Here is a 27,410-nt window from a genome sequence, read left to right on the forward strand (position 1 = left end):
AGACACTTTATATCCCTTGCACTTCTGTTTTATGTCCTATATTTATGTCCTATTTTATGCAACTGCAAATCCGATGGCCTCCCAGTTCTGCACTCATCTTGATCAGCAAATCATGTTCAGCTTTCTGTGTGCCACCTTCAACCCATCTATTCATCGGACCACGTGCAAAAAGACTGGGTATCTAAACCATCCCCTTGACGTAGCACATCTGCTACAACATTTCCTAGGCAGTCATCCAACTTCCTGGCCCTTGGATTCCATTTTTACTTATTTGTTACCCAATAGACAAAGAAGGGACTGCTAAGCTTGCAACTCACCTCACAGCTGTGTTCATCAGCACAAAGTTTGCCCAGAGACATCTGAGTCTTGACTCTCCGCACAGCACACTCTTTGTCTGAAAGCCCATCAGACTGGGTGGAGATTTCAATGGGGATCTCTGGAGTCTGGGACAACATGTCCTCCAGCTTCTCAGCCAGCTCGTCTTCCAGCTTGGTGGCCAGCTCATCCGGGCTGTTCGAATGGTCGCTGGTGTTCCCCTCCTCTCCGTCTGACACAGAAAAGTTCTCCGAGCTGAAGGTTGAGTAAGACTGGCAGCTGCTAATACAGCGGTGAGGTCTGCAAACCAGAAGAGTAGTTCAGCTTCTATCACAGTGCCTCTGACTGCAGAGGAAAAGCAATTTCCCAGGTGCTGTGTTAGGCACCAGAGCCTCCTTCCACCATTAGTGCACATCAGCTGAGTCACAACTGATCTGCAAGGCTGGCAGCAAGGGCTCTGCACAGGCTGCCGTTCACCTTTTGGAGCTATGGAAATCTACCACCTTTTGAATTATTTACTTTAAGATCTGCATCTTTAAATTCATCTGTTCTTTTTGTTTTCATCTCCTACACATTCACATTAGCTGATCTACTTCGGAGCATATTTTTCTGTAACATTCCTTTTCCAAAAATAAATAAATAAATAAAATAAAATAAAAAGCTGTGCTGTAGGGCTCAAGCTAATTCAGTTGGGAATATCTGCACCACCTGGCAGCTGTCCCTACAGCCAGGCTAGAATTTAAGTACTTGCACGTTACTTGAATGTGAAAATCACCTCATGCCAGGATTCAACAGCACCAGTACAAACTATCAGTTGGCTGAACATGCCAAGAGCCCCACAATAGGTCATCACACTGAGTTCAGAGAAGGCAATTTGTCTTCCACGATAGTAAATCACAGAAGAAGCAACAATCACACACACAAGAACCATGTGAGTCAGAAAACTCATCTAGCCCAGCACTCCATCTCCAACCCTCAGCAAGAAAAAACAATCATGGGAAAATACAAGAGCAGGGTGTGCAGAAAGAGCCGGCTTTCTCCTGGCACATCTTCCTGGTTTGTAATCAGACATCTGAGCTGAAGATCAAACCTGGATGACTGTGCGTAACAGCCACTGATGGACCTACTGCCATAAATTTAACACTTAGGATTTGTTTATGTTTTGATTTCTACAGCACTCCTTGGCAATGGACTCCACATGTAACAATGCTTTGAATGCAAAAAAGCACTTTTTATTCATTTTAAACCCACTGTTCACTAGGCATCCCTAACATGAATGTGAGGAATCGTTCCTTGTTTCCTTTCTCCACATAACTCAATTTCATGCACCTCAGTTATAGCTTCTCCTCCTGCTAGACACAGATTTCTCATGGATTTAATCTCTTCTTTTATAGAAACTATCTCTAACTATCCTTGTCGCACCTCTCACTATTTTCTCAAACTCTACCATGGTCTTTGAACCGGGGTAATGAAGGTGGCATTTAGGATTCAAGCTGCAGGTGTGCTGTGAATGAATATAACAGCAGACAAGCTTTTATCTTCTCTGCTCCTTTCTTAACAACCCTTACTTGCTCACTGGATATCTTCTGCACTTCAAGCAGTGGTTTCCATGAAGTTACTGCAACAATTCATGATCTCTTTCCAGAGCAGAAGACTGTAAAGTCTACTATTACAAATCCGTAAGTAGAAACTCCCCTTCAAGCCTCTTATTTTATAGGCAACACCATCAAATTTATCTGCTGTGCTCTCACCTAGCCCTCATATCCTACTTGAATTCAACTGTGAAGGCTCTGGAGTCAGCTTGCTGCAGCAACAGACAAACCAGTTTTTGGAAGAGTCTGCAGAAGGTCCCAACATCTAGGACGTCTGATTCTGGTGAAACAGATTCAGCAGCTTATTTTACAGGCTGAATCGTGTTACCTCTTCCTAAACAAGTGTGATCAAGTTGTGCTGTGAACAGCCTGCAGGAGGAAAGCTATGCTGGAGATAACATCTCAGAACAAGCTGAAAAGAGTGAGTTAATATGAAGGATCACCACGAGCAGATGGGACACCCCGAATGTGATTCTGCTCTTTTGCCAGCAGTTAGAATAATGGTGTGCAGTTGCTATGACAGCTGTCCTGAGATTTGTCCCAGCAATAAGAGATTAGAGTGAATTCACCTTTTACCTTTGTCTACGAGGAAACTCCACTTCACTGTCTACTTCACCCTCTTCCTCTTCTGAGGAGTCATCACCGCTCTGGCAGAAAACAAAGGACAAGAATGACATCACACACCTGTGAAGGAGCAAACACACAACTACATGGCTGCCCCCTGGTCCTCCAGTACAAAGTCACTGGATCAACAGGCTGCAACCAACCAGACAAGAAAAAACAGTGAGAACTCACTCAGCCTTCACCTTACTAGGTTATTTCAGGCAACCGTAATGTTGCCATTTCTGAATTTTGGAGCGATAGACTTCAGAACAGACAGGAACACCTTAGGCACTGAGAACATCATGTTCCGGATTCGCCCCCATCCTCGCTCCCCAAACAGAAGCGAACCAAGTAATCCCCCGAAATCCACAATTCAAATTATTGAGCTGATCTGGCACTCTTAGCTTTACCACTTCAACCTCGTCTGCATGGGCCTATCACAGAGCAGCACTGGGGATGACACATGCTTTGCTGGTGGGTTTCATCAACTAGAAAAATTGAGTTTTCTTCTATTTTCTGCTTCAGTGAGCACAGCCTTTTATTCTTCTCTTCCCATCCAAAATCCCCCTCCGCACTCTGTTTTTTACAGCCTCCTCTTATCCCATCCAGCCTGCCATCCCCCAGTTCAGTCTCTGCTTCTATCCCCTTGTAATATGAGCTTCTCCTCCTTTTATTCTGGGCTCAAAACCACACTCTTGATTCTAGTATTCATCCTCTTTGCCTTCACTTTCCCGCTTAGGCTGTTTTCTTGCTCTTTGAATTCCTCTCAGACCCGCTCCTACTTCTCTTACCACCTGGACGGAAAAAGGAGGAATACAGCAGCACTCTTTCTGTAGCACAGCTGTGCCATAACATCTTTTCAACTCTGGCAGCCCCAGGACAGAGTGTGCTCAGTGCTTAACTGAGCATGTATTTTATAAAACTCTGCTATCCTAAAACCAGGACTTTCAGGCAAGGAGGACAGTTTTTTGCAGGTGCAGCAAAAGGCATGTCTCCAAGACCACAGCAAAGGTCGTATTTCTGTTCCAAGGCACAACAGTGCTACAGATGCTCACTGAAACTGCAGCATGATCTTTAACATCAACAAAAGAATGTGTTCACCCCCTCCTATGTTTTGAGAATGGCTTGATTCCATTTCCAGACTGTTTCAATAGCAAGCACGCAGCAGATCAAGATTCAGCTCTAACAAATACTGGCTGAACTGCAGGAAACAGAATGAGGCATTATCAAAGACATTTTAACAACCCTAATTATTAGCAATACTCTCTGATATGCCTACAGTACTTCTCAATAAAATTGACTTTAAAAGAATGTCCAGATCACAAAGCAAAGTTCATGTAGGCACGACCTCTTCAAGATAAAACTGTACATGTAACTCTACTGCTCTTTTGGTGAAGAAAGGAAAGAGGAGAAAGCCTTGTTTTTTTTCTGAATTGCTGTACTGCCCTTACCTTCTGAATGGGTCTTGCTTTGCACGGTAGCACTGAGGAAGCCATGTGCTGTGGTGTGCCTAGAGCAGACGCTGATGTACCGTTGCTGAAGCCCTCTTCCTCCATCTTCTCAATGTACTGCGCGTTTTCATATAGGGAAACAGACGTTGGTGATTGAGAATGGCTCATTCCTGTTTCAACAGATGACATCTGCACCTGACCACTGTCCTCGTCCCTGCACTGAAGACAGGAATTATATGGATCTGTTTTGCAACACTCCCAATGATCATCTTTGCTTTCTTTGCTCTCCAGATTCCTTCGGCAATCTGCTTCCATGGCAGTGGAGATGAGATCAGGGCTGGAGCCAGACATCCGCCTTTGCGCGTGGTTACTGAGAGGGCTCCGCAGCGCTGCTGCAGGGCCAAAGTACCTTAAGTTGTTTGCGCAGTTGGCAATATCTTGTCCATGGGCGTGAAGCCGTGAGTGATGGCCATGGGGATGGCCGTGGCCATGTTGCTGCGGTAGACCAGGAGGATGAGAATGATTATGAGGTGGAGGTGGGGGTGCATCATCTTGCACTGGCTGGTTTTTCAAGATCCCTGCAAAATCATTGTAGCTGCCTTTGCTGTTCCCTCGGCGGTGACGTGGCTTACTGCGGTAGCGACTTTTGCCACTCAGTGTTGACATTTTGGGACTTCCTGAGACTGGTGAGCCATTAGATGCTGCTTCTGTGCTGGGTATGCCCTCTGACTTCAGTAGATCTGGCCTGAGAGAAAGTCAGCAAACGTTTAACATTAATCCACAAACTAAGAAATGACATCAGCTCAGAATCAGGATGAAGAGGCAACCGTAGCCATAAGCATACTCTGCTTTCTGTAATCTACATGCCTCCCTCCCTTTCAGCTGTTTGACTTCTACCTCTAGTTTCCTTTGCTTCCCTCTACTCAGCATCCTTTCTGTTTAGCCCATCATGCTCCATGCTCCTTTGTTGCTGCTCTTCCCAATATCCACCACATACTCTCCTTTCTCCACTCTCATTTTGATGATCTGCTCCCAGAATTGCTCCCTTCTATGTCTATGCATTGGTGTAGGGCACATCTCCCTATGCGGGCATACAATGCTCGGCACAGTAGGACCCTAACCTGCTAATGGTCTTGGCCAGCTTGTTTCAGAGGCACATGTGAACATAGCACAAAATTAGGTAGTTACTTCTTACCGTTTAGTCTGGCTGCCTGGTTTATGGGAGACCCCTTTCCTCTTCATCAGCTTCTCCACTGTATTAGGGTGGATTATTGGTCTGACTGGGTGGCGTTTATAAGTCCCAGGATATTTCTTTTCCACTGCTTGTTCTCTCCTGGAACATTGGGCAAGAAAAAAACAGACCAGTTTTCTCTCTATCCAACTGCAGCTCCTGCTGGACAGAAACACAGCTGTACAATGAGCACACTGCGTGCCTGTTTCTCAGCTATGGCTGGGTGCAACACAACATGCTGTTCTGGGAAAGGACAGAGTCATTTTCTAAATTCTCTCTGCAGAGATCAGGCAGTTGGAACATGGCCCTGGCACACAGTCCAGAAACAGCGCTGCTTTTCTCTTTACAAAGGGGCCAAAGGATGCCAATACCAAATGGGAAAGATGCCTGTCTCTCAGTTGGTAAACACAGTGTAAAGATGCATGCACTAAGTGGTCTGCAGTGGTCTGCTCATAAGGGGCCCATCACTGCCTGCCAGCCCTTTGTTTAGCTCTAAAATAATGCCAGGGGACACTAAATCTACAAGTGCTGCTGCACAGTTTAGAAACGAAGCATTGGTTTATTCTCCAGTGTGCAAACTGCCATGTGTGTAGCATACCATTCTGCTATGGATACATACTTTATGAGCTCCTTCTCACGGACCTCCAGCTGCAGCATAATAGCGCTGAGCTCCATGTATAAGTTATTGGCTCGCTCCAGCTTCCTCTCATAGTGCTCGCGGATATCCAACGCATGTCTGAAAAACAGAAAAAAAATCATGGCTCCTGAGTCTCATGCCTGTGGAACAAAGAGGATAAGGAAATACACAGGTGGTTTAGGAAAAGACCTTCTAAAAGTGAAATCTGCCAGCAGCACGGCACTGTCTGTGAACTCCTAATAAAGCTAACAGCAAATAAAGGTTAAGAGCTTGATACTATGAATAAATCATGATATGATTTAGAAAGTGTTTAACAGTCTTGAATAAGTGGCAACACTTCTCACTAGAGAAGCTGCAAATGCCTTTCATGCATCCATAAGCCCTTCAGCCAAGTCCTAATCATCTTGTTTGCACAGAAGTCATCAGTTTGTATTTCACATAAAGCAGCATGTCCCTACAGCTACAGTATAGTTGCATAAGACATTTCAAACCACAGCTGGAAGATCTGGCCTTCAAAAGCTTCGTTGGGGCTAAGGAACACTGATCAACAACTACAGCAAATTGACTGAACAGTGCTTCCTTTGATTTCTCAGGTTTGACATACTTGGTGGTTCTCTGCAACAACTATCTTTGTAAGTCTGTACCACAGAAGATAACACTTTGCTTTCTTAAATAAACATTCTGCTTTCATTTTTAAGTTGGTCTAGTGTTCACAATGAATTTCAGTGGGATGATAAATTGGATGTGTTCACTTCTCTGGAAACAAAGAATACAAACAAAATATCAGGTATAAGAAACCTCACAGCAAACTGCAAGATGCATTTCCTGTTAAGAAATTTGCTTCTGCACTGTTATCACAAGTGCCATAACTCAGGCAGAAACATTCCCTGGTGAACACACAAGCCTTTGCCTCTCTTGCCTGAGGAAAACTGTTCAGACAGCCCAAGAGCAGGAACAGTTCCCACTGTTTCTTTCTCTGTGGCTTTCCACCAGTTAAGCAGTGCTCGAAGCCTAGAGCAGGCCTGCAGGAACTTCAGATTCTGGACTCATGAGGAATATTGAGTCTGCCTGAATTTATGCCACCAGGAATACCAAGCCCTGTTCTGGAGCCCTCAGTACACGAGGGGAATGAAAGCTGTCAGGGACAGTCTTCAGGGACAGTCTCTCTCCAGGACAGGCTGAGGGGGCTGGGCTCATTTAGCTGGAGAAGGCTGGATTGGGTAAGCGAGCAAGGCACGTGGAAGGCTACCAACTGACCTCAGCTCTTCTCTTCGACGACGAATCAATTCTTCATCTAGCCGGTGGATACAAGTTCCTTCGCTTTTAATCTTCTCAAAATGCTTCTTCACTTCTTCTCTCCATTCAGCCTAGGGAAGCAATTTACTCTCAGGTATTTACAAAGGATTGGGATCCCTAGTTCCACCAAAGAAAAACTCTTGGACAACATTCTTTGCTTCTGCAGAAAATTGCAGGTCTGGGTTGAAAACATGTTACCCAAAGTAATTCAGCTAAAAGAAGTAACACTGTAGCAGATGTACTTTCAGCATTTTAAACTGATACTTCCAATTTTGTGCTTCAATTGTATCATTTAAAATATACCTGTATTTTCTAAAAAATAAATAAATCTCTCATAAAGCTTTCCATCCTAAGACAACATTTTCTTCCCTTTTGGATATGAAGAAAACAGAAAGGCTGATGATTTGGAAAGCTATGTGCTTGACAAAGATGACAGTCAGTAGGATGACATAACTCTGTTTACCCCTCAAAGCCCTGCTTCTTGCAGCCTTAAGAAATGTATCCATCCACTTTCTCTCATACACTGTATAGATCCTTTATGCACCAGGGGGTAAGTTCCTTTCTCATTCCCAGCCTGACAGCAGCTGGGTAGGACTCAGAGGAATCTCAAAGACCATACACTTTCTGATCCTCCCTACGAGTCCCAGAGTACCTTCATTGCCCTGCGATAGCTGCCCTGCTCATCTTCACTACAAATGCAACGGTTCCTCTCAACAGTCTCATGGTCTCCTGTACCAGAGGAGAGCTGGGAGCAGAACTTCTAAAGTCAGCGATCTCAAGGAGAACTCCATAAGATAACAGAGTTTCTGACTGATGTTGGTGGACGTCTCAGTTTGTCAAAGTTTGGGTAAAAGATTTTAAAATACCTATCAGCTCACTTCTCCCCAGGAATCAAAGTGAAATCATGGGTCTTGACCTCTGCTGTATTTGGTGCAGCCTGTGAAATCAGACCCTTGCAGCTATCTCTTGCTCAACGGCCAAAGCCACTCCCCAGTTACCTGTGATTTGAAATAGGTTTCCTGAGGAGTAGCCAGCACATCAGCAGATGCAATATCCAGGTGCATCAGTGTCTGTCGGAAGGAGGGACGATTCCGGGGCTTGCTCTGCCTGGAACAAAACAGACAGATGTCCACCATGAGATCAGGTTAACAGTGCTGGCTACTGCTGCCCTTCTGAAAGTATTTCTCACTAGAATCAATTCTCTGAATGCAGCAGCTGACAGATTAAAGTTGCTTCTCAGGTTTTGTCCTTTGTAGAATGTGAGTTTATTGTGCTAGAGTAGTTTTTTATTCTGCTTTTGGTTTGATCTATCCTACAGAAATGGGAAAGATGAAAGCCATTTAAAATAGGAAAACTTGATCACAAATTGAAAGATAGGAACTAAGATGAAATTACTCCTAACTTGTTAAGCAAGAAGAAATGGATTATTTCCATTTTAAGATTTGGAAATTATTCAGATAATGAAATGAAATCGATCTAGTAGAGATGATAGTCTAATAATTTACATTCAACATAACAGGATACCTAAAAACACTATGTGATGACACAGTACGTGCCTGAGCCTATACAGTATTGTAACACACCGAGCATCTGTGTGAGATCCTACTCAAGTACAAATCCTTTTGTATCTTTAAGAGACCAGCAGTCAAGCCTGAAGACTGAACCACCAGACACACTTGTATCTCCACCTAGTGGAAGGAGGTGATTTGTAGGGGAGAGGTGGCTGAAGAAGCTGCTTCTTGTCCTAAACAATGCGTCCATGCTCCAGACTTGCTGCATGGACTCATTGTTTAGGACAAGAAACAGCTTCTTCACCTCCTTCCACTAGGTGGAGATATAAGTGTATGTACACACTGCTCAGAGCTGCAAGAACTGCCTCCTGCATTTTGCGTCCATGCGCAGAAGCACAGCCAGGCAGAGCATCCGTCTCAGCACAGACACTGCAACAGCATGCACTGCTGTATCTCAGGATCACGAGAGTAAACAGGCATTTTAAAGATCCACACAGGTTTTGGTCTGTTCTTCCCTTTGTACCTTTGGGAGGATGGCTGGTATAACTCAGTGTGGAAAAATGCTGGAAGATCACTTAAATGCTGTGTCAAGATGCAATTGCAGAGGTTAACGATTAATACAGAACCCAAAACCAGGAATTTCAACTCTAATCTGGCAGACAGAAGTAACTGAAAGCATTTCCCATATCTACATGTGCAAAAACCTGGTTTCGTACATACAGTTTGAAATTCTCTCTGTCCAGTTCAAAGAACAGTCATTTTAAAAGAGGGTTCACAGAGTGTTCAGAAAAAAAAAATATACATATATATCCTTTCACTCTGGAGCCAGCCAGAGCCCTCCCTGGCCCTGTCTGCCCAGCAAACCACACAGGTTTTTTCCTACTTTCCCTGAACTCCAGATTTCCTTCCTGAGTCCAGTCCTGGTACCATAAGGAAGCAGAATCTAAAACATTAAAATTGATTGTTCTTCTGACAAGTGTGAGAGTACTTAAGAGCCTTGTGCTCTGGGCTCAACACTCCCGCTCTGATTCTGGTTTCATCAGTTTCAGTGGGAGTCTGGACAGAGCTAAGGGTGAGCCATAGGTCTGTGTGGGCTTCACGGTCTTACCAGGTCTGCTTCATGAGGATTTTGAAGCCATCCGGGCAGGTGGAAGGAACAGGAAGATGCAGGCTGTTACTGCCCACTCCCCAAATGATGGCTGAGGAGTCCACATCCTTGTAGGGAATCTCTCCTGTTAGCAGCTCCCATAAAACTACCCCAAATGACCTGATAAAGAAACAAACCAGGAGAAAAACTTCCATGTGAATTCAGTTCAACAGAAACAACTGGAGCTTGAAAAACTGCTCTTTGGTGAAAAAGAGAACTAGGTATGTCTGATCTGAAACTGCAAGAAGGGGCAGCACTGTTTAAAAAAAAAAAAAAAAAAAAAAAAAAAAACTAGCTTTTAAACCAAGAGTAGCTATTTCGCACACCAGGTAACTTCCTCCCCTGCCTCAGTTCTGCACTGAACACCAAAGAACACTGGTTTTCACACCTACCCCTTCCTACTTCATTGGAAGTAGGCAGCACATTAGAAGCTTTTCCATGCAGATGGAACCTTACTCTTGTTAAATGAAGAGGAAAGTTTGCTCTGCTGAGATAGACCGTTGACTATTTTTACTGTCAAGAACAAATCATCTGCTACAAGATAGACAGAACTGCTAAGTCTCACAGTGAAGAGCAAAGGTGGTGGGTTTTTGCTTTGCTTTAACAATACATGTCTTTTAACTTTACTTTCTTAACCAAATGTTCCCTTTGCTGTTATGTGTCTTCAACTACCCATGGATGTCCTGGATGTTTCAACAGTTTGAAACTCATGGCTACAACTACTGCAACATGGGAACACGACAAATGCAACATATGTAAAAGTCAGTATCAGCACATGCAATCCCATCTGGTATTTCTTTTGTGCTGAAGACAGGAAGGCCAAAGAGAAAAATATCATTAAGTGAACATTGCCGAGGAAAGAACCTCCTATTACAAGAGGTGAGAATCATAGGTAAGAAAATCACTTTGCGTCTCTTCTTTAGTGAAATGATCAGTAAGGACTAAGACCTTAATTCAGAGCAGCAAACAGCTTTTGGTTTATTTACAACCTTCAACCCAAAAAGCAACAAAAGACAACAAAAAACAACAAAGCCAGTCAGTACAGAGGTAAACAAAATACTGTGGAGAACCAACTTACTGCGCATTAACCAGGCTGCGAGGCAGGCTGAGGTACAAGTGTCTCAATTTCACACACACAAGTGTCACCTTACTTGCGTGCCCCAGCCGTCTGTGGGACACCGACCCTGCCAAGCTCGCTGGTGAGTCAAACCAGGTGAAAAGTGAGAAGTGTGTTTCTGGCTTGTACTAGTATCAAGTTGCTTTTATTAACTACAGAAGAACATCCAGGGGGCAAACTGGCTGGGTCTGAACAACTGACAGTCAGGAAACAGGCCTTCATGTGAAAAACGTCACACATTCAGAACCTACTGGTTTCAAATCATGTGGGGGGGGGAGGGGAAAGCAGAACTGGAACATATTTCCCTCAAAATTTTCTGTGGGCTGCAGGAAAGGAGGGATCCCAGGTGGCTGGATGAGCTATCAGGAAACCCCATCTGGTTTCAGCTTTGTTATGATTAAGACCTGGCAAAGGATTTTGAAGACTCCTGATAAGATTATAGGGTTGGTAAGGTTGTTTTTGTTTTTTAAGCATGCTGCTAAGGATGAGAGAGAGCAGACATATAAGCAGCTTAGGAACTGTTCTCATTTGTTGTCAAGATTCACAAACATCACTTTTACTCATCCTGGGCAAAGAATGGATGTTGAGGATGAGGCTGAGCAATAACCACTGCATCCTCTGAAGAGGAATTTGGACCAAAGGCACCCACCCCTAAGTTTACACGAAGGAGCAATATCTCTAAATCACTGAGAAAAGGGGTCAAGGAGTGCTCACAGTCCTCAGCAGAGCTAGCAGCTTTTTTTTTTTTTTTAATATATATATATACACATATTGGACATGATTCTCCACACAATATTCTTGAACCTAAGCCACTCTAAAATACAGAAAACAGAGGGTAGAAATACAGCAGCATTCCTCTTAACAAACTTGTGATTTTAAAGGAGGGGCTCAGAAGACAAATGGTGGATGGATTGTTTCAGAAAGAAAACACAAGAGTTTCTCCTAGAAGAGCTGGCTATGCTGCAGCCTGCTACATCTGCACGAAATGAACACAAAACACTGTGGGCACAAGAAGAGCTGTATATCACACGCTAGAAGACTCTGACTTTCCTTTTCCCTACAAGAAGCCTTGACTTGAAGTCACAGCCCAGCTCTGCATTGAAGCAGCAGCAGTAGGCAGTTGACTGACTTCATTCACACTTTGAGGCACCCACCCACGGCTTTGACCTGCAGCTGCACACAATGTAAGCAACACGGCAACATTCACAGCTGAAAGCCACAAAAAGGAAAATTCATCATGGCTGTAGAAGGGGGAGAAGGGCATTTGTCCTGCCTACTAGCATTCAATAAGCAGAAACAACAAGGCAGGAACAGAAATAATGGTTCCCTCGAGGAACCCTGAAATTCTTTGCAGAGGCATCCCAAAGGAGCCCTAAGGCTTGGTTCTATCTCAAGCATTGTTAGTAGTGTGGAGACCTGAACCTTCCCTTTTGATCATTTGGACAAAAGAGTGCATTTTGCATGGGGTGGAAATCAATGTTCAAACCTCCTACAATGTAACCTGATTTCCTCTCTTGGATTTGAGGGACCATAACCCTGTGGCTGTACACATTTTAGCCAAGTCCAGCACGCAGAAAGCAAAAGGTGTTTGGACCCTTCAAGCCGGCAGAGTAGAGGCAGTTCTACAGTTGAAGCATGTCCATGATCAGAATAGGATGCGAGTAAAAGACACCCTGGCTGCAGAAGCTGCTGAGGAGGCACCACTAGTGGAAGAAAGCTCTGGCCTGGATAGCAAGGGAACTGTTGCATTTGTTTACTTTGGACTCTGCAGGATACAAACAGTCTGCACTGAGTCTCATTAGGGACCCTCAGGGCTTAACACACTGCCTGTACACATGCAAGTCATTCCTCTTTCTGCTACAGCCCATGGTTCAGCAACAGTGTTCAGGGCACTAGACAGATGTAGAAATGAATAGTCATTGACAGCGCAAGCTATCCCCATCCCTAAGAAGAGAGTACTGAATAAGTAAGTGCTGGGAGAACCAAGTGGTTAAATAGCAGGTGAAGGTACTCAACTAAAACAATACTAAATACTCACCAGATATCCACTTTTTCAGAGACGGGCTCATTGCGTATCACCTCTGGGGCCATCCAAGCCACAGTTCCCGCAAAAGACATTTTTGTACTTTTATCACTAAGTTCTTTAGATGTACCAAAATCTGAGATTTTAACTGCATCCGTGTGTGTAACTAAAACACTGGAGAAAAGAAAACAAGAAATCAGCATCTTGCGAGTTGTCTTGAGCCACTGTGAATCACTTCCTAATCAATACAAACAATTGAGGAGGCCTTGCTGCTTATGACTACAGTACAAAGAAAAAGACTCTACATTTTCACTGGTGAAAACACTCCATTAGGGTGATTGTTTCTTTGTCTCTCAACTATTCTAAATTCTACAAGTAAAAAAAAAAAAAGCAGCAAATTAAGAAGTCACTGAAAATGTGCTTTATCTGGGAACATTTCAAAGTTTTAGTAAAGCTCTACCTCAATAAACTGTAAAACATTTAAAAGCCTCAACCTAACATACTGTCAGTCTTGTCACAGGCTAAAGGAGCAATAAAAAAATATCTAGGGAATAAGGATATAAGCAGCTAGAGATAGTTTTAGTTGGAAAGCAACAGATAACAGAAATTTCCAGAAAAACAGGGAAATATAAAACAAATAAGATAGAAAAAAATAAAAAAGCAGAAGGCAACAGAATATTCCATTTTCCAAGAGGACCAGACACCATCAAATCATTGGAAATATTTCCCAACTACTACTTCCCACATAAGCAATTGGTAAAATTTCCAGTCTTGTCAAATTCCAGCACAGGAGGAGAGTACCACAAGTTTCATTAGTTTCACTCATTAGCTATGAGTCAAAGTGGAAAGAAAAAAAAAAAAGGCATAACTTTAAACTGTTCCTCAAGAACAACAGGCAATCACAACTGGGGGGATGTTTAAGTAGCTGGAGACTCACTTTGGTGACTTGAGGTCTCGATGGATGATCTTGTGAAGGTGCAGGTAATTCATCCCACTAGCGATCCCAGTGGACCAATCCACAAGCAGCCGAGGAGTGACTTTCCGGCCTGCACGCAAGACTTCATAGAGCTGTCCATGTGCACAATACTCCATGATGATACAGTAGCATGGGGCTTGAGTGCAAACTCCCCTGTTAAAGGAAACACATATCCAGTGAGAATCAGGACAGCTACAAATCCCAGAGCAATTCTCAGAGGTAGCAGCCAAGGGGCAGGAGAGTAACCTGTTTACCCTGCCTGGGCAAGGCTCTGCTAACAGCTCTCCTTATTGTACAGGAAGGGGAACCCTTTGCACAGAAGGAACCCAATTTGTGACAATTTGTTTCCTTCAATTTCCTACAACTGTGGGTTCATAGGGTTCAGAGCAAGCACTTCATGAGCCTGCATGCAAAGTGAGCCCAAGTGCAAAGTGCAGCACTGGGTGGGGATGGTGTCCACATATTTGCTGTCACAACAATGTGCAATGATTTAAGAGAGGAAGCAAAGAACACCACCACCCATTTTGTCCTGCAGTCAATGTAACTTAGTTCCTGGATTTAAAAGCCTGCCCAGCCATAACAAACAGCTCTTTCCTGGACAGAGGTAGTGCTGGGTATGTTTCTCACAAACTTCACAACCTACTTGAAGGCAATGATGTTAGGATGCTTGAGTTTCCGCAGGTGCTTGATATCCGTTTCGTTCTGATCTCTCACTTTCTTGATGGCCACTTCCTCCGCCCGGAATTTGCCCAGGAAGACGGCTCCTTGCGCGCCACTGCCCAGCCACTGCAGCTCCGAGATCTCCTCGAACGGGACCTCCCAGGTATCTAGGCAAAGGCAAAGGGAGCAGCGTGAAGGAGCAAGACCAAAAAACTCTCTGCTGTAAGACCACACTGAGACAGCACCTGCCATCTCCCTTGTTACAGCTCAAGGTGGATTTTTGGGGCTGGGAGATGGCATCTCCTCCCAGCACAGGGATGCTCAGCCCCAGCAGCCCTTTCCTCCAGTTCCTCTCACATCACAGTTGCCTCCAGACTGTCCCTTCTCAACCTCCAGGGGCTTATTCCAAGAGCTCACCACCACTGCCAAACACTTGGGCGAGCCACTCTGATGTGGCAGGCAGCAGTTTCACATATCAGGGACAATGGGCTGGCAGATTAGGGAGCGGATCCTCTACTCCAAGACTGAAGGATGATGGTACCTGTTATTAACTATATGACCCCATTGAAAAGCATGGATGAGAAGAAGCATTTAGCATTCATAATTTACAAAAAAAAAAAAAATATATCCTGATTTTTTTCCCCTAGAAACAGATCAAAAATAATAAATCAGAAAGAAAGTCAGAGGTGGAAGGTTGGAAAATCCAGAGCAGCAACCACCAAGTTACCCAACACAAAGCACATTAACCACCACTATGGGTCATAGAAACAGGTCTTTCCCACACCAACTTTGTGTATACCTGCTGTCAAACAAGCAAAAATATCTTAAGGGACTGCTCGCCTTTGGTATTTGCACATATCTTATTTGGGCACTGTCAGAGCTGCCCAGGAAAGCTGCTTGTACTGCTTAAAGAAAGCTGTGCCCACCAGAACAGCAGGCCTTGCCGTCTGCGAGGCACCTTGAAATTACCTTAACCTCAAGACAAAATGCAAGCAATAATGTATTTACTGTAACTCAATAAATGCTTAAGTTTAGAGAATAAATTATTTAGCAGCAAAAGCAACACTTAAGCCCCTAATTTCTGAAAGAAGAACGCCAGGCCTGCGCAGCCCCATTTCAGGTCACCACAAAGACGCGGCGTTGTCTTGTTTCATCCAGCCCCCAGCCACTGGGGGTTACCAGGGCTGCAGCTGGGACTGTGCCGAAGCATCCATTACTGTCATCACTGAAGGAAAACCCAGACTGCTAAACTTCCTCTGGGACTGATCCCGATCTGAGGCTTTGCCTCAGAGCACTCCTGCGACGCTCAGACATCACCACATGAGCGCTCGCCTGGCACAGCTAGGGAGGGCCTGCTCCCACCCACAGCCAGACCCTAGCGCCCACTCTGCTCGCTGAATTGTAAAAAAAACATTGTTAATCAACAGCAAAAACACCCTTTGACCTTCCAGGGCAAAGTTCAGCATGGCTCCTGGCAGATAAGTCTAGCTTTTGTACTGATACACCCAGCCACAACCTTACGTTGTGCAGAAGCATGAAGAGGAGAGGGCACGTGGCTCTCGGCTGCAAGGCACTGTAACAGCTGGGGGTTTGCAGCGGGTGATCCCCATCCTCAGCTTACAAGATGCCGTGACAGACATGGGAAGGCTGCATTGCCTACCAGCACGTGTACTTCTGTGCTGAAGCAAGAACTGTCTGTCAGCTAAGAAACTACGAGGAAGCGATGCATGAAATATGTTATTAGCACCACCTAGATCACAGGACGTTCAAGCATTATAAAATCATAATCATTCTTCTTCAATAAACAACTTGAGTCATTTGTCACAACACTTAAAATTGGTATTTAATCAAAAGGCAGGTCTTTAAATAAGGAGAATACATTCATACATAGAGAAATTGAGATATACATATTGCTACTTAATTGACAAACACCTTGCTTCTGAAAGGTGCTAAATACAGTTCGGGTTTTGTGGTGGCTGACGAACAAGTTACTTATGTGGGCAACAAGGAAACTATTCCACTGCACTCAAATAGCTGTTTCATTACCTATCAGACTGCCTTTCCTGTACAAGCATGCAACATTGTCATTTACTTCCCTGAAGGGCCCAGGTTTGGGAGTGGCACTGGGAACCTATACTGCTACCCATTAGGAGCAGGTCAGGTCCCTTAACATTAGCTGTTATCCTCTCCGATGGCACAGACGGAGACTGTAAGCAAAGTTAGTAGAAGTTCACCAGCCCCTCCTGCAGAGTCACCTAGTGTTTATTTGGTAAGGAATACCCGTGATGTGACCCATCCTATATCCCAGCTGCAGCCTGAACACCAGAGGCATGGCTCAGGGATGCCATGGGTTTCCCATCAGGGATGCCATGGGGATGCCATCAGGGTTTCAGCAGAGAAGGATCACACAGTCGCCCAGTGAAGCATCCTGCATCTGAGCATCTCAGGAGCACAGAGCCAAACCACACTTAAGACAACGCAACAGTCAGACAGAAATCCCCTGCTCTGAAAAGTTCACTGAACAGGAATAGGATACAACATTTTGGGACAGCCAGGGAGTCATTTGGCTTCCATAACAGAACAAGCACCAAAAAGCTTCCCAATGAAACTGAGGCTGGTTGAGAACACTGGGTTACCTTCAGGGGAAAAACAGGGTTTTAGCATCAGTGGTGCAAACCTAGAACCCAAACCTGCCAACTGAAAAAACGCACACAAGTTACCTTATACACATGCTCCTGCTGCTCCCAGGAACCTCCCTTGAGGACAGCAGCCTGACAAGGGTCGGTATTAGAAGTACCAGGTCAGATCAGCTCTGCTGAGGGGCAATGGGCAAGACTGCAAAAGAGAGGACTGGACACAACCACAGCTGCACCCAGCAGGAAGCTGTGGCCATACACAGCACATGCAGAGAAGGCTGTGAGCCCCCCCTTGGCCTGCACAAAGCATCCTGAGCAGGCCTCGAAGCAGAGGACGGTGAATGACGGTGTGCCAGCCGCAGCACTTCTGTGGGGCAGGCACATTGAGGTGATGCCGAGCTCTCGGATCCCAACCAACAACTCAAAACAGAAAAGGACTTGCCTAAACCAGATGCAAGACTTTGGGTGCATGGCTATGACAACGAACCCTAGCCAAGTCAGGATGTCCATGAGAACAACACTTCAGATGACATGATGAGTGGCCAGGAGACACATCTGGACACACTAATCCCTGCCAGTTTGATCAAGCAGCCCATGGCATTGCTTGGCCAAATCCCATGGGGCTGCCCAGGCCCAGGGCTCACTACAGCTCTCCTAGCACATCTCCCAGCAGGAGAGAGCTGAGGACATCTCCTACCAGCACAGAGCAGTTTGTATTCCAGGCCCTTCTGGACCTCCACGAACTTGTGGGACACTTCCTTTAAATAAATTAAAGCACAATAGCAGCTGGCATTACGCAAGAGCTTGCGTTTCTAAGGTGATTAAGAACCATTTGAGTAGAATGATGGTAATCTGTATCCCAAGGGGAAGAAACGCAGGAGCAGCCGAGCCATCTATTTGAAGCAAATTTTTGCTGTTTGCTAGCACTGGCTGCTCGCCAGCACTGGCATCACGACAAGCAGCATCTCTGCTTTATAAAAAACCACACGCACACTTCAACAAGCACCTTGATCTCCGGGCTTATATGGGAATGAAGGCAACCGTGTAACTTGTGAAATGGAAGGTGAGAGCAACACCTGAAGAACTGACTCTTAATCCAAAGGAAATGGCTCGAAAGTCTAATCAACCCTTACAAAACACAACCTAGCCTTACCATGAAGAAGAAAGGCACAGAAACACTCTTCTTGATGACCATCTTGAATGCTAAGGAGGAAAGGAAGGGAGTAATTTCAACCTGAAGAGAATGAGGAATCCCATTACATCTGGTTTTCTTACCCTTTTCCCTCACCCACCAAGTCCCAAAGCAGGCCTGGCAGGCAACACGTACTCAGTATCAGGCATTTCCAAAAGGCATGAAGCCTACTTCTCTCTTACCATGTGCAACCGCCCCACTACAGCACCCATATCCTCATGCCTGGGCAACCTGTGCTCCCAGAGGAGCAGCAGCTGCCCGAAGGGGACACAGGCAGGGGAGCAGAGCTGCTGGTGAGCCACAACAAGGACTCGCAGTTACCGGCAGTGCCCGTGCCTGAAGGTCCACACCAGACTCATAGCCCAGTGGTGATTCAGCCCAACACAAAGTATTGCTCCAGGATTAGCAACAGAATGCTCCTCTGGCTTAACGGAGTTGCTTCATGAAGAGGCGACAAATCATCTGCACAGACCTGTGGCAGCAGCCCCGAGCTGTAAATAAGCTCCCCGGGGGAACGAAAGGCTGTCCCATACATCCCTATGCTGCCAAAAGGGCCAGGGGCGTTTCCGCAGCCTCCAAACACAGAAGGCTGCACAAACATGAACCTTGAAGCTGTTCTGCTCTTGCTAAACAGGACAAGAGTAAAAAATCCCATACTTAGGATACCAACCTGGTGGTCTGCACGTAGCTGATGAAGTGTACCAACACGGAAGTAATAAGCAGGAATGAGATCATTTGGAAAGCAGAGTATAAGCATTCTGACAAAATCCTCAAGCTTTAGCAGAGAACCAGCTTTAAAAGCTTTGTCCCCAGACACTAGTAGTCATCTAACGCCACCAGAGCAAATCTGTAGAAGAAACATCCTTTCATTCTCCCTTATGACAGTGAAGATGTTGAAGATGCAGCTAAACCACATAGGCCACACACAGTTGACCCAGATTACTCTTCAGCCTTGCCACATCTGTGGCCATTTCAGAACTGCCCTTTGAGGAAGCACCTAATGGCAACGGCAAACTGCGAAGCATCCATGGATCTCTGGCTCTGAACATACTCGTGACACTGAGAATGGCACACTACCTTTGTAGTGAGAAGAGGAGCTCTAAATACATCCCCTAAACACAACAACACTCTCAGCTGCTCATTATCATTAGTTAGTGCTTCAATCTTTTTTATTAGTGACTGTCATACAAAAGGAAGCGTCCCCTATGGGCCATCAAGGCACGTATTAAACCACTGGTCTCCAGTGCATCCACTGTCCCAATTATATGCAAAATACGACCTCTTTGCTTCCCAGGTAGCTTTCCTGAAGCCACCATCTGAGCTTGCACACGTGTGCAAGCACAGGATGGTCCCACAGCCCCAGTCTGACCTGGTGAAAAGTCTGACAGTGCTCACACGCAATATTCGTAGGATCACTGTAAGCAGACGATGCAGCTCTGCAACACGAAGGGTCCAGACTTCTAGAAAGCGCCGCACAGATCTAGAAAGCTGTGGGCAAGGTGCACTTGCAGCGTGATACTCATGCATCAGTGCAATTTAGAACAAGAATTTCCTTTGTGAAGGATTGCACAGAGAAACAGTTTCTTACTCTCAAATGCCACATTAAAAAAAATCTCTGAACAAATAATAATAAAACAAAACAGAGAGAAATTAGGGGCTGAAATCATGGAATTATTAATATTAATTTAAAAACATATATATATTCATTAAGCTTTGTGTTCTTCTCATTGAGTTTTTGATGCAAAACTGGACTGTTTGTTTAAGAATATAAAGAGTATAATAGCTACTGATATATAAAGTGTCATCTCATTCAAAAGTTTCAGCTTCACTGAAAAATACTGATTGTAATATAACATATTACAACCCAAAGCAGCATAACACTGACATACCGATATCACGCCTCCTCCAGATACCTGACTGCTCAGCAGCTCGTTTTCCTTTACAAAGGAGGTTCCAACCAGACTCCGTCTCTTCCAGAACTCACCACATCTGACTCCGCATATTGTGCGATCCTTCCAGCAGTTTATAGACTCCAGTGCATTTCCAATATTTATAGACTCATTCAGGTGTGACGTACCGAGTTCCAAGCATGTGGACAAAACTTCAAACCTCCTCTGCAGAAGGACCGCGAGCACAGCCAGGGCACTGCTCAGCACACAGCACTGCTCAGCAGGGCTCTGCTGCCCAGGAGGACACCTGCCATTCTGCAGCGCGCAGGAGGATTTCCCTGCTCAGAATTAAGGACTGGAAGTGACTGACTCTTGGAAGAAGCTGTCAGTTTATTTCCAGCCAGATTCACCCAACGTGCTATTTAACCGTGCTGTTACCTCAGCTTAGGAACTGCTCCCCAACAAACCGGTCTGTAGGTGTAGGTATGAACAACGTCAGCTGCTAACAATAAGATTTGTGGTTGGAAAACCTGTAACTTGTCTATGCCAGAAAATCATTTGATTTAAACTGAGTCATGATCACAGGAGGCTTCTACCCCACAGTAGTGGTGTGGTGGCCAGGCTGTTCCTGTTGACACCTCACCCATTTCAGCTCCTTAATTCAAATGACAGCTTGTTCTTTTCCCATCTGCCACTTCCCTCCCCCTGTGCTAGGGGAGAAATTGGACACCAAAGGCATAGCATACTCAGCTCTTAAGCTTTCAGTAGCCCCTAAGGATACACATATGCAAGCATTTGGGACATAGCTTATTCCCAAATTACATTTTTCAGAAATAAACATGTATTTTTTTTCCCATGTAACGTGCCCATAGAGAAGCAATATTTCTGTTATTTGGCAGTCAACTGGAGACAACCCTTGTGCACATGCAGGAGAAGTCGTCCCTATGTCAAGCTCACCTGGCACGAGAAAAGTGCAGAAATTAAGTAGTTGGCTTGATCCCCCATTTGCCACAGTTCTTTCTGTTTCTCACTTAAAAAATACCTGGTTCAGATTCAGACTTTGTCATGACAGCCCAGGGCCTGGGTCAGAATATGCGTTTATTTTTCACTCTGTCCCTTGCAGCCTTTGCTGCCAATGAGCGCTGTAGGCTGTGCAGCACAGGATTTCTCTTTGCAAACCCATTACAGTGCTGTATGTGGCAAAATGGTCACACAAAAAGCTGAGAAAAAGCCCTCGGTTCTTTCCACATCTTCACACACTGCCCCAGAAGAAACAAAGGTCATCTTCCCTACTTACCTTGCTGTTGCAGTTTGTAGTCTGTGGAGTACGCTTTGCCTATGATGTTCCACACGGGCCTCAGACAACCAAAGAGTCCCTCGAGAAACCCACCGCTCCCACTGCCTGATCTGTTGAACTGGACTTTGACGTCGTCTGCTCCACTGTTGCTCTCTCCATCCATAGTGCTCCTGTTGCCCTGAGGAATGGCTGCTTCGGATTCATCCTGCTCCCGCAGCTGCAGCACGCTGTTCTCAAATTGGTCCCTAGAGTCCTCGCTGATGCTGGTCAGCACTGCTGCAGTGACCGGGCTGCTCATGTTCTCAATGAGGTCTGCCTGCAGCAAGCCCTTCTCACGCACATCCTCTATGAGCTCGGGGGACGGGTGGTTTCCCGTAGGTCCATGCTCATCATGTACCCTACCAAAGTCTTTATCTTCACAGAAAGCTTTGCCAATCGAGTTTGGAGAGGAAGACAAGCTCAGACGCTCCTGAGTACTGGCCATGATGCCGTGAGTGTGCATCAAGGAGATGGTCGGAGTTGGTACTTAGAGAATTAGTGACATGAGGACCCAGTACCTGGAAGGAGAGAAAAAAGAACAACTTTCAGATTTTTATTCAAGTGTTTTCACAACGTACACTTTTGAGAGGTGAGCTGATAATTAACTAGCCAGACCAGACAACCACTGATACTTATTAAATACTTACTGCCCTCAAAGAAGCAAATAAATTATTCCTACAGAAACTCCACTGGCACAGTACTCTCAGTAACCTAGAGCAGGAATTGCCCGGTAAACAAACACCACTAGTCATACACAAAAGCCTCAAGGTCAGAGCTGTGAAAGACAGTCTGCAGCACAGAATGGTCCCTTTGTGATTAGTACACAGTCCTTCTCAGACTGAAGCTGATCCCCAGGTGTTTTCCAGCTCAGGCACAGTCTGAGTGCAGTCACTGCTTCTGGGTCTGGTGCAGCTCACAGACTCAGAATTCCTCTGCAAAGCCCCGAGATGAGGCATTAGAAAAACACAGCACAGCAATACTGTGTCCTGAATCCACCAAGGGGTGGCTGTACCTGCTCCCTCAGAGGCCCAACAAGTCGTGGCCATGCTAATCCTTCAGTTTAATACCATCAAGGTCAATATAGCAAGGCATTACATTCTCTAACCATGTTATCCTCAAAACCACTGAAGACTTACAGAACTCACCAGGAACAGTACTCGCCCCTCATCTCCCTCCTCCTGCCAGCCCGCCGAGCGCCTCCTCCTGCTCTGCTGCTTCCCCTGGCACGTATAAACTCAGAGCTGGTGCCTCCTCCTCAAAGTCCCCCCATCTCTTTGCTCTTGCCCCGTGCCCCACTGCAGCTCCCCCTTCCACGAGGCAGCCTCGTGCCACCTCTCGGTGTAGCCAGCCTGCACACAGAGCCGGGGGGCAGCCAAGGGTCCTGTGGCGCTGCGCTGGCTGCCCACCAGGGACAAGCCTAACCTTGTGCCTGAAGCCATTAAGCACATGCAGCCTGTAACGGGACAAAGTCCAACCTTAAATCCCACATGAAGTTTAGAGGGGGAAAATGGCAGTAAGAGAACCTATTTTGTTAAAAAGTAAGATCAGTTACAGTTGGTGCAAAGTCCCGAGCTCTGCAAACAGGCACTGAAGGGAAGAAAGAGGTGGCCAGCTCCATGCAGCCAATCGCAAGGGAACAGCTCAGGCCCGTAAATTCTCAAGATGAGGTCATTACAGAGATTAAAGATAAGAACTTCAGCTTGGTGTATGAAAAGCTGATGCCTTGTGCTTCAGTCCCTCTGCAGCAGCGTCAAATGGGAACAGCCAAGAGCCTGTTTCCACATCCCCTTATGTCCACCTGCTCACGCGGGGTACATATAAGAGCTTTTCTAAAGGACGTCATCTCGGTTGTAAACTTAATTTTTTTAAGGGAAAGCAAAATAGCAAGCGAGTCCAAAACTGCATCACAGTCTATGCTGGTAAAGGAACTGACCAACATGAACAGGAATCTTGGAAATTGATTATTCCTGACAGACCTGTGATGGGCATGAAAGGACTGACTCCCTGCCATGGGAAGTTGTAGGGTGCCTGCTGCAGTACGGTTACCGCTAGTAGGAGTTAAATGATGAGAGATTTTGTTGCTGATACAAAGAAGTAAAAGGGCAAAGTTCAAAGCTGAACAGAGTTTCAGAAAAATACCAAACCAGCTCCAACTCAGCAATCCTGGGCACTCCCCTGATATTTCCAGAGGTCTGAAAGGGACGAGTGATTTTTTTTATGCAAAAGCAAAGTGTGACCAATGTTCCCACAGTGGAATCTGCTTTTTACAAAACAGCATGTTAAGCAATGTAAGTAGAACATTAGTCTCAGTTTCACCTGAAAAAATCTCTGAACTAAGATCCAAAACAAGAATTTGAGATAACTGTGTCTCAAAATACCTCAAGTTTAAACAATGGGAAGTGCATTAAGGATTAAATCAGACTTGGGGGATAAAATTATTTTACTCTTACACGATTCTGTAAATACACTAGCTAATAAAAAACTAGGATTTTGCTGTTACCTTTTCACATAGTTTCCCGACTCTGGAATGTTGGATTGTGTAGATTTAATAGAGAAAGAACAGCTTTCCTGGAATACTTTCCACATTTGCCTTGTTTCTAGATGGATTATCAGCACCATATGCGCCTCCCCCTGCATTTCCCAGCATTGCATGGGAAGTTAAGCCTCTCTTTTTCATCCTGCTACTGAGGCACTGCAACATTTGTAAGTTGTGCTGCCACCAGCTACCAGACCACCCTGACCCTCAGTTCTCTTGTACCCCAATATTATTTGCCCTACAGAGGCCCACAGCCTTCCACCGAGATCAGGGGCACAATACAGCACAAAATGCAAAGGCACAAAGAATCCTTTTTATTGTTCTCAAGAAAAAGACAAAGTTGAGGCGAACCGTATGCATTTTCCGCACTAGATACAGTAGGCTGGCCACCAAGTCAGATGTTCTGTCTGAGAAAGACCTCTGGAAGATACCAGGTTCAACCTCCCTCCTGTCCATGGCAGGGCCAGCACAACACCGCCCCAGTGACTGATAACACAGCCAAGAACAAAACCCCGACTTTGTGGACACCAGGTCTGCCGTGGATCAACCTCCCTTCTCCAAGTCCTAGCTGTTTCAAATAATAATCATAAAGTATGGTATATAGAGCATATATAGTATATACTACTATATCTGCTTCATCAAGTCAGGAGGAAGGGACAGGAGGTGCACAAAAGTTACGGAATTGTTTTCTAACCAGCATGATAGAGCCTTATTTAGGTACTTACATAAGCAGCCTGATTTTTCAGAGGTGTAGTGAACTCATTGAGAGCATGAGAAGGCAGCATTTATTTTAAAACAACTCCGTATCGGGCCTATATGAAGTAAAGTAGTCCAAATACGTTAGCAGGGGGTAGAAGGCAGTGGTTGCCACAATGCATCAATGTTGACTTTTTGGGGAAATGAATTTTTTTAAATCATCTTATATTACAGTAAATTCTGCAATGCACCACCTCTTCCCCCAGCAAAATTTGATTTAACACTAACAAATTAGGTTGTCCTCGACCTTGCCATCTCTTTCATCAAGGGATAAAGAGAATTTTTCAAGCTTTACTGTCATGCCTCCCCTATTCTTTGTTCACGGTACCGAGGATATGGCTGAGATCATTCATATTGAACTGAAAAAAACATTTCATTGAAAGTTTAAAGTTTCATTTTACACAGAGTGTTTGCTGTTTGGGATGTTTATGATTGGTATGTGCCTCTTTAACTTGTACAGTGAAGAGCATAGACAAGCGGCATTCTGTTTCTGTCTTACCGACGCTTCTGCCATAGCAGTCTCCAAGTCAAAGCTGAAAGCTGCATGCATGTGTAGGAGGACTGTGTGCATAGTTAAGATACTCAGATTTCACAAAGTGCTTCTGCAACAGCAGACTTCAAGGCAGAGCCTCTGATTTGAGCTATTTTGATGAGTTCAGGCACTCTGCAGCTAAAAAATTTGTTTTAGTTTATAAGGAAATTTAGGGCTCAGTATAATTTTGTACAATCACAACTTTTTGTGATTCTATTTCCAGGCACAGCTTTTTTCCCTGCAAAATCCCACCATGCCCAACAAAAAGCAGGACAAAGCACACCTCTTTTAAGAAGAAAGAGACTGACTGCACCTTAGCATGCCAGCCAGCCTGCACTGCAGTTTACAACTATTAGAAGAATGACAGATCAGGTGAGGCAGCACCAGTGGGTGAATCACTTATCACAAGACGTGCTCTCACATCGCCTGATCCTGCGTGCCCCTGGAAGCATCCCCCAGGAGCGTGTTCTCATGCACACAGAGCCACCAAAGCATGCACTACCTGTACAAGCCAAGCAGATACAACTGTGTCAAAGCAATGGTGGGGTTTGGAGACGTGGCAGAGTTAAACACACAGGCTATGGTGGAAGTTTCTCTTTCGAAGAGCTGTGCTAAGACTCAAGTAGCAAATCGTAATTCTAGACATAGCACGCAAATAAAATCTTAGTATACTATAAAGGCTGCATAAGTACAAAGTAGTCACCACTCGGTTTCCTAATAAGCACATTTCTAGTAATATTTAGTTTCCTTAAACTCTATTTATTACATTACACAGTCAAGCATATTCTGTGCTTGCACTTCCATCATACAAAGGAAATAAAAGCAATCCTCTGATATACAGTTAAGTGTTGAATAAGAGCCGCTGGGCAAGACTAGCAAACTGACAAAGGGCAAGCATCAAGGTCAGAGGGGCTTCCTGTCCACAGCACTACTTACATTCTCACCCTGGAGCTCCCTTACCTTTTCCTGGTACTCAACATGACTTTCTCTTTGCTACATTAGGTACAGCAAAGTAAACACACCTTTCTGCACTGATAACGCAACTGCAGTTAATGTGAATATCATCTCAAGGCTCACACAACGCTCCTGGCTTGGGACAATACTTTAAAACCTTCCAGAATCTAACAAAAATACAAAAAATTTATAAAGTACGGTTATCTCACTATACGCATCCTGCAGCTCTACTGCCCCTGGTGATTATCTCTTTCTGCAGGGAGTTTTCACAACAGGTTGCCACACAGTCCTCTAAGATCTCTTGACCTGGCACATGGTCTAACTTCAGCACATGAAAGAACCGGGAGTTGCTGTGCTGGCGAGTACCACAGCTTTGGCTCTCTTTTCTGACCTCTGGGTTTTGAAATCACATCATTTTTATTCCACAGGATTCCAAAAAAAATGTGTATTATTTTCACATTCTCTTGGTGAGGAAAGTGCTGTTCGAGTGAATCGGATATTCCTCTTATGCTGCACTTGTCCGGTTTTACATCACTGGGAACGCATGCTTGTGTTTTGTATGGTTGTTCTGAACACAGCCTGTGGTAACAGATATATTAATACAGAACGAGATACACTGACCAGCCAAACGCAACCTCTTACTTTTTCTGAAGTAGTATTACTCAGATGAAGGAAATGTAACCGAGCATATCCTGATGCTTCACCCAGCATTGCTCTGCCTTGCCTTCCCTTTTTCATGTAAGAAAAAGCTTTATTTTATTAGGTTTTCGAAAACGAAGCTGCACTAAGCTAGCCCGCAGCATGTGCAAATCTTTAAGCTATGAAGTAGCCCAAGGCAACAGCTTGTTTTGTTTGTTTTGTGGTTGTTTTTGCTTGGGTGGTTTTTGTTTGTTTGGATCTCTCTCTCTTCCTTCAAGGAAGTTGCTTCCACATCACAACACACATCCCATCTCTCACACCTGCTCAGATACTCAGCCACGATCCTGCCTTATTTTTGAGTATTACAACTGTGACGTTGCC

At 44.9% G+C, this 27,410-nt stretch overlaps 1 protein-coding gene across 6 annotated transcripts in view; it reads right to left on the reverse strand.

Moving 5' to 3' along the window:
* The window catches only part of MAP3K13 (mitogen-activated protein kinase kinase kinase 13), a 74,391-nt gene that overhangs the window by 3,926 nt on the left and 43,055 nt on the right, over positions 1 to 27,410 (reverse strand). For all 6 annotated transcript variants that reach the window (XM_072042728.1, XM_027463909.3, XM_072042729.1 and 3 more), the window contains 12 exons: positions 21,574 to 22,130; positions 14,543 to 14,726; positions 13,861 to 14,052; positions 12,939 to 13,097; positions 9,745 to 9,903; positions 8,124 to 8,232; positions 7,087 to 7,196; positions 5,812 to 5,928; positions 5,157 to 5,294; positions 3,962 to 4,706; positions 2,484 to 2,554; positions 318 to 615 (listed from right to left, as the gene is read on the reverse strand). In XM_072042728.1, the coding sequence (XP_071898829.1) occupies positions 318 to 615; positions 2,484 to 2,554; positions 3,962 to 4,706; positions 5,157 to 5,294; positions 5,812 to 5,928; positions 7,087 to 7,196; positions 8,124 to 8,232; positions 9,745 to 9,903; positions 12,939 to 13,097; positions 13,861 to 14,052; positions 14,543 to 14,726; positions 21,574 to 22,075 (2,784 nt within the window). In that variant the 5' untranslated portion in view covers positions 22,076 to 22,130. The remainder of the gene's footprint in view (positions 1 to 317; positions 616 to 2,483; positions 2,555 to 3,961; positions 4,707 to 5,156; positions 5,295 to 5,811; positions 5,929 to 7,086; positions 7,197 to 8,123; positions 8,233 to 9,744; positions 9,904 to 12,938; positions 13,098 to 13,860; positions 14,053 to 14,542; positions 14,727 to 21,573; positions 22,131 to 27,410) is intronic.

The sequence above is a fragment of the Anas platyrhynchos genome, chromosome 9, assembly GCF_047663525.1.
Source record: "Anas platyrhynchos isolate ZD024472 breed Pekin duck chromosome 9, IASCAAS_PekinDuck_T2T, whole genome shotgun sequence".
In the NCBI taxonomy this organism is placed as follows: Eukaryota; Metazoa; Chordata; class Aves; order Anseriformes; family Anatidae; genus Anas; species Anas platyrhynchos.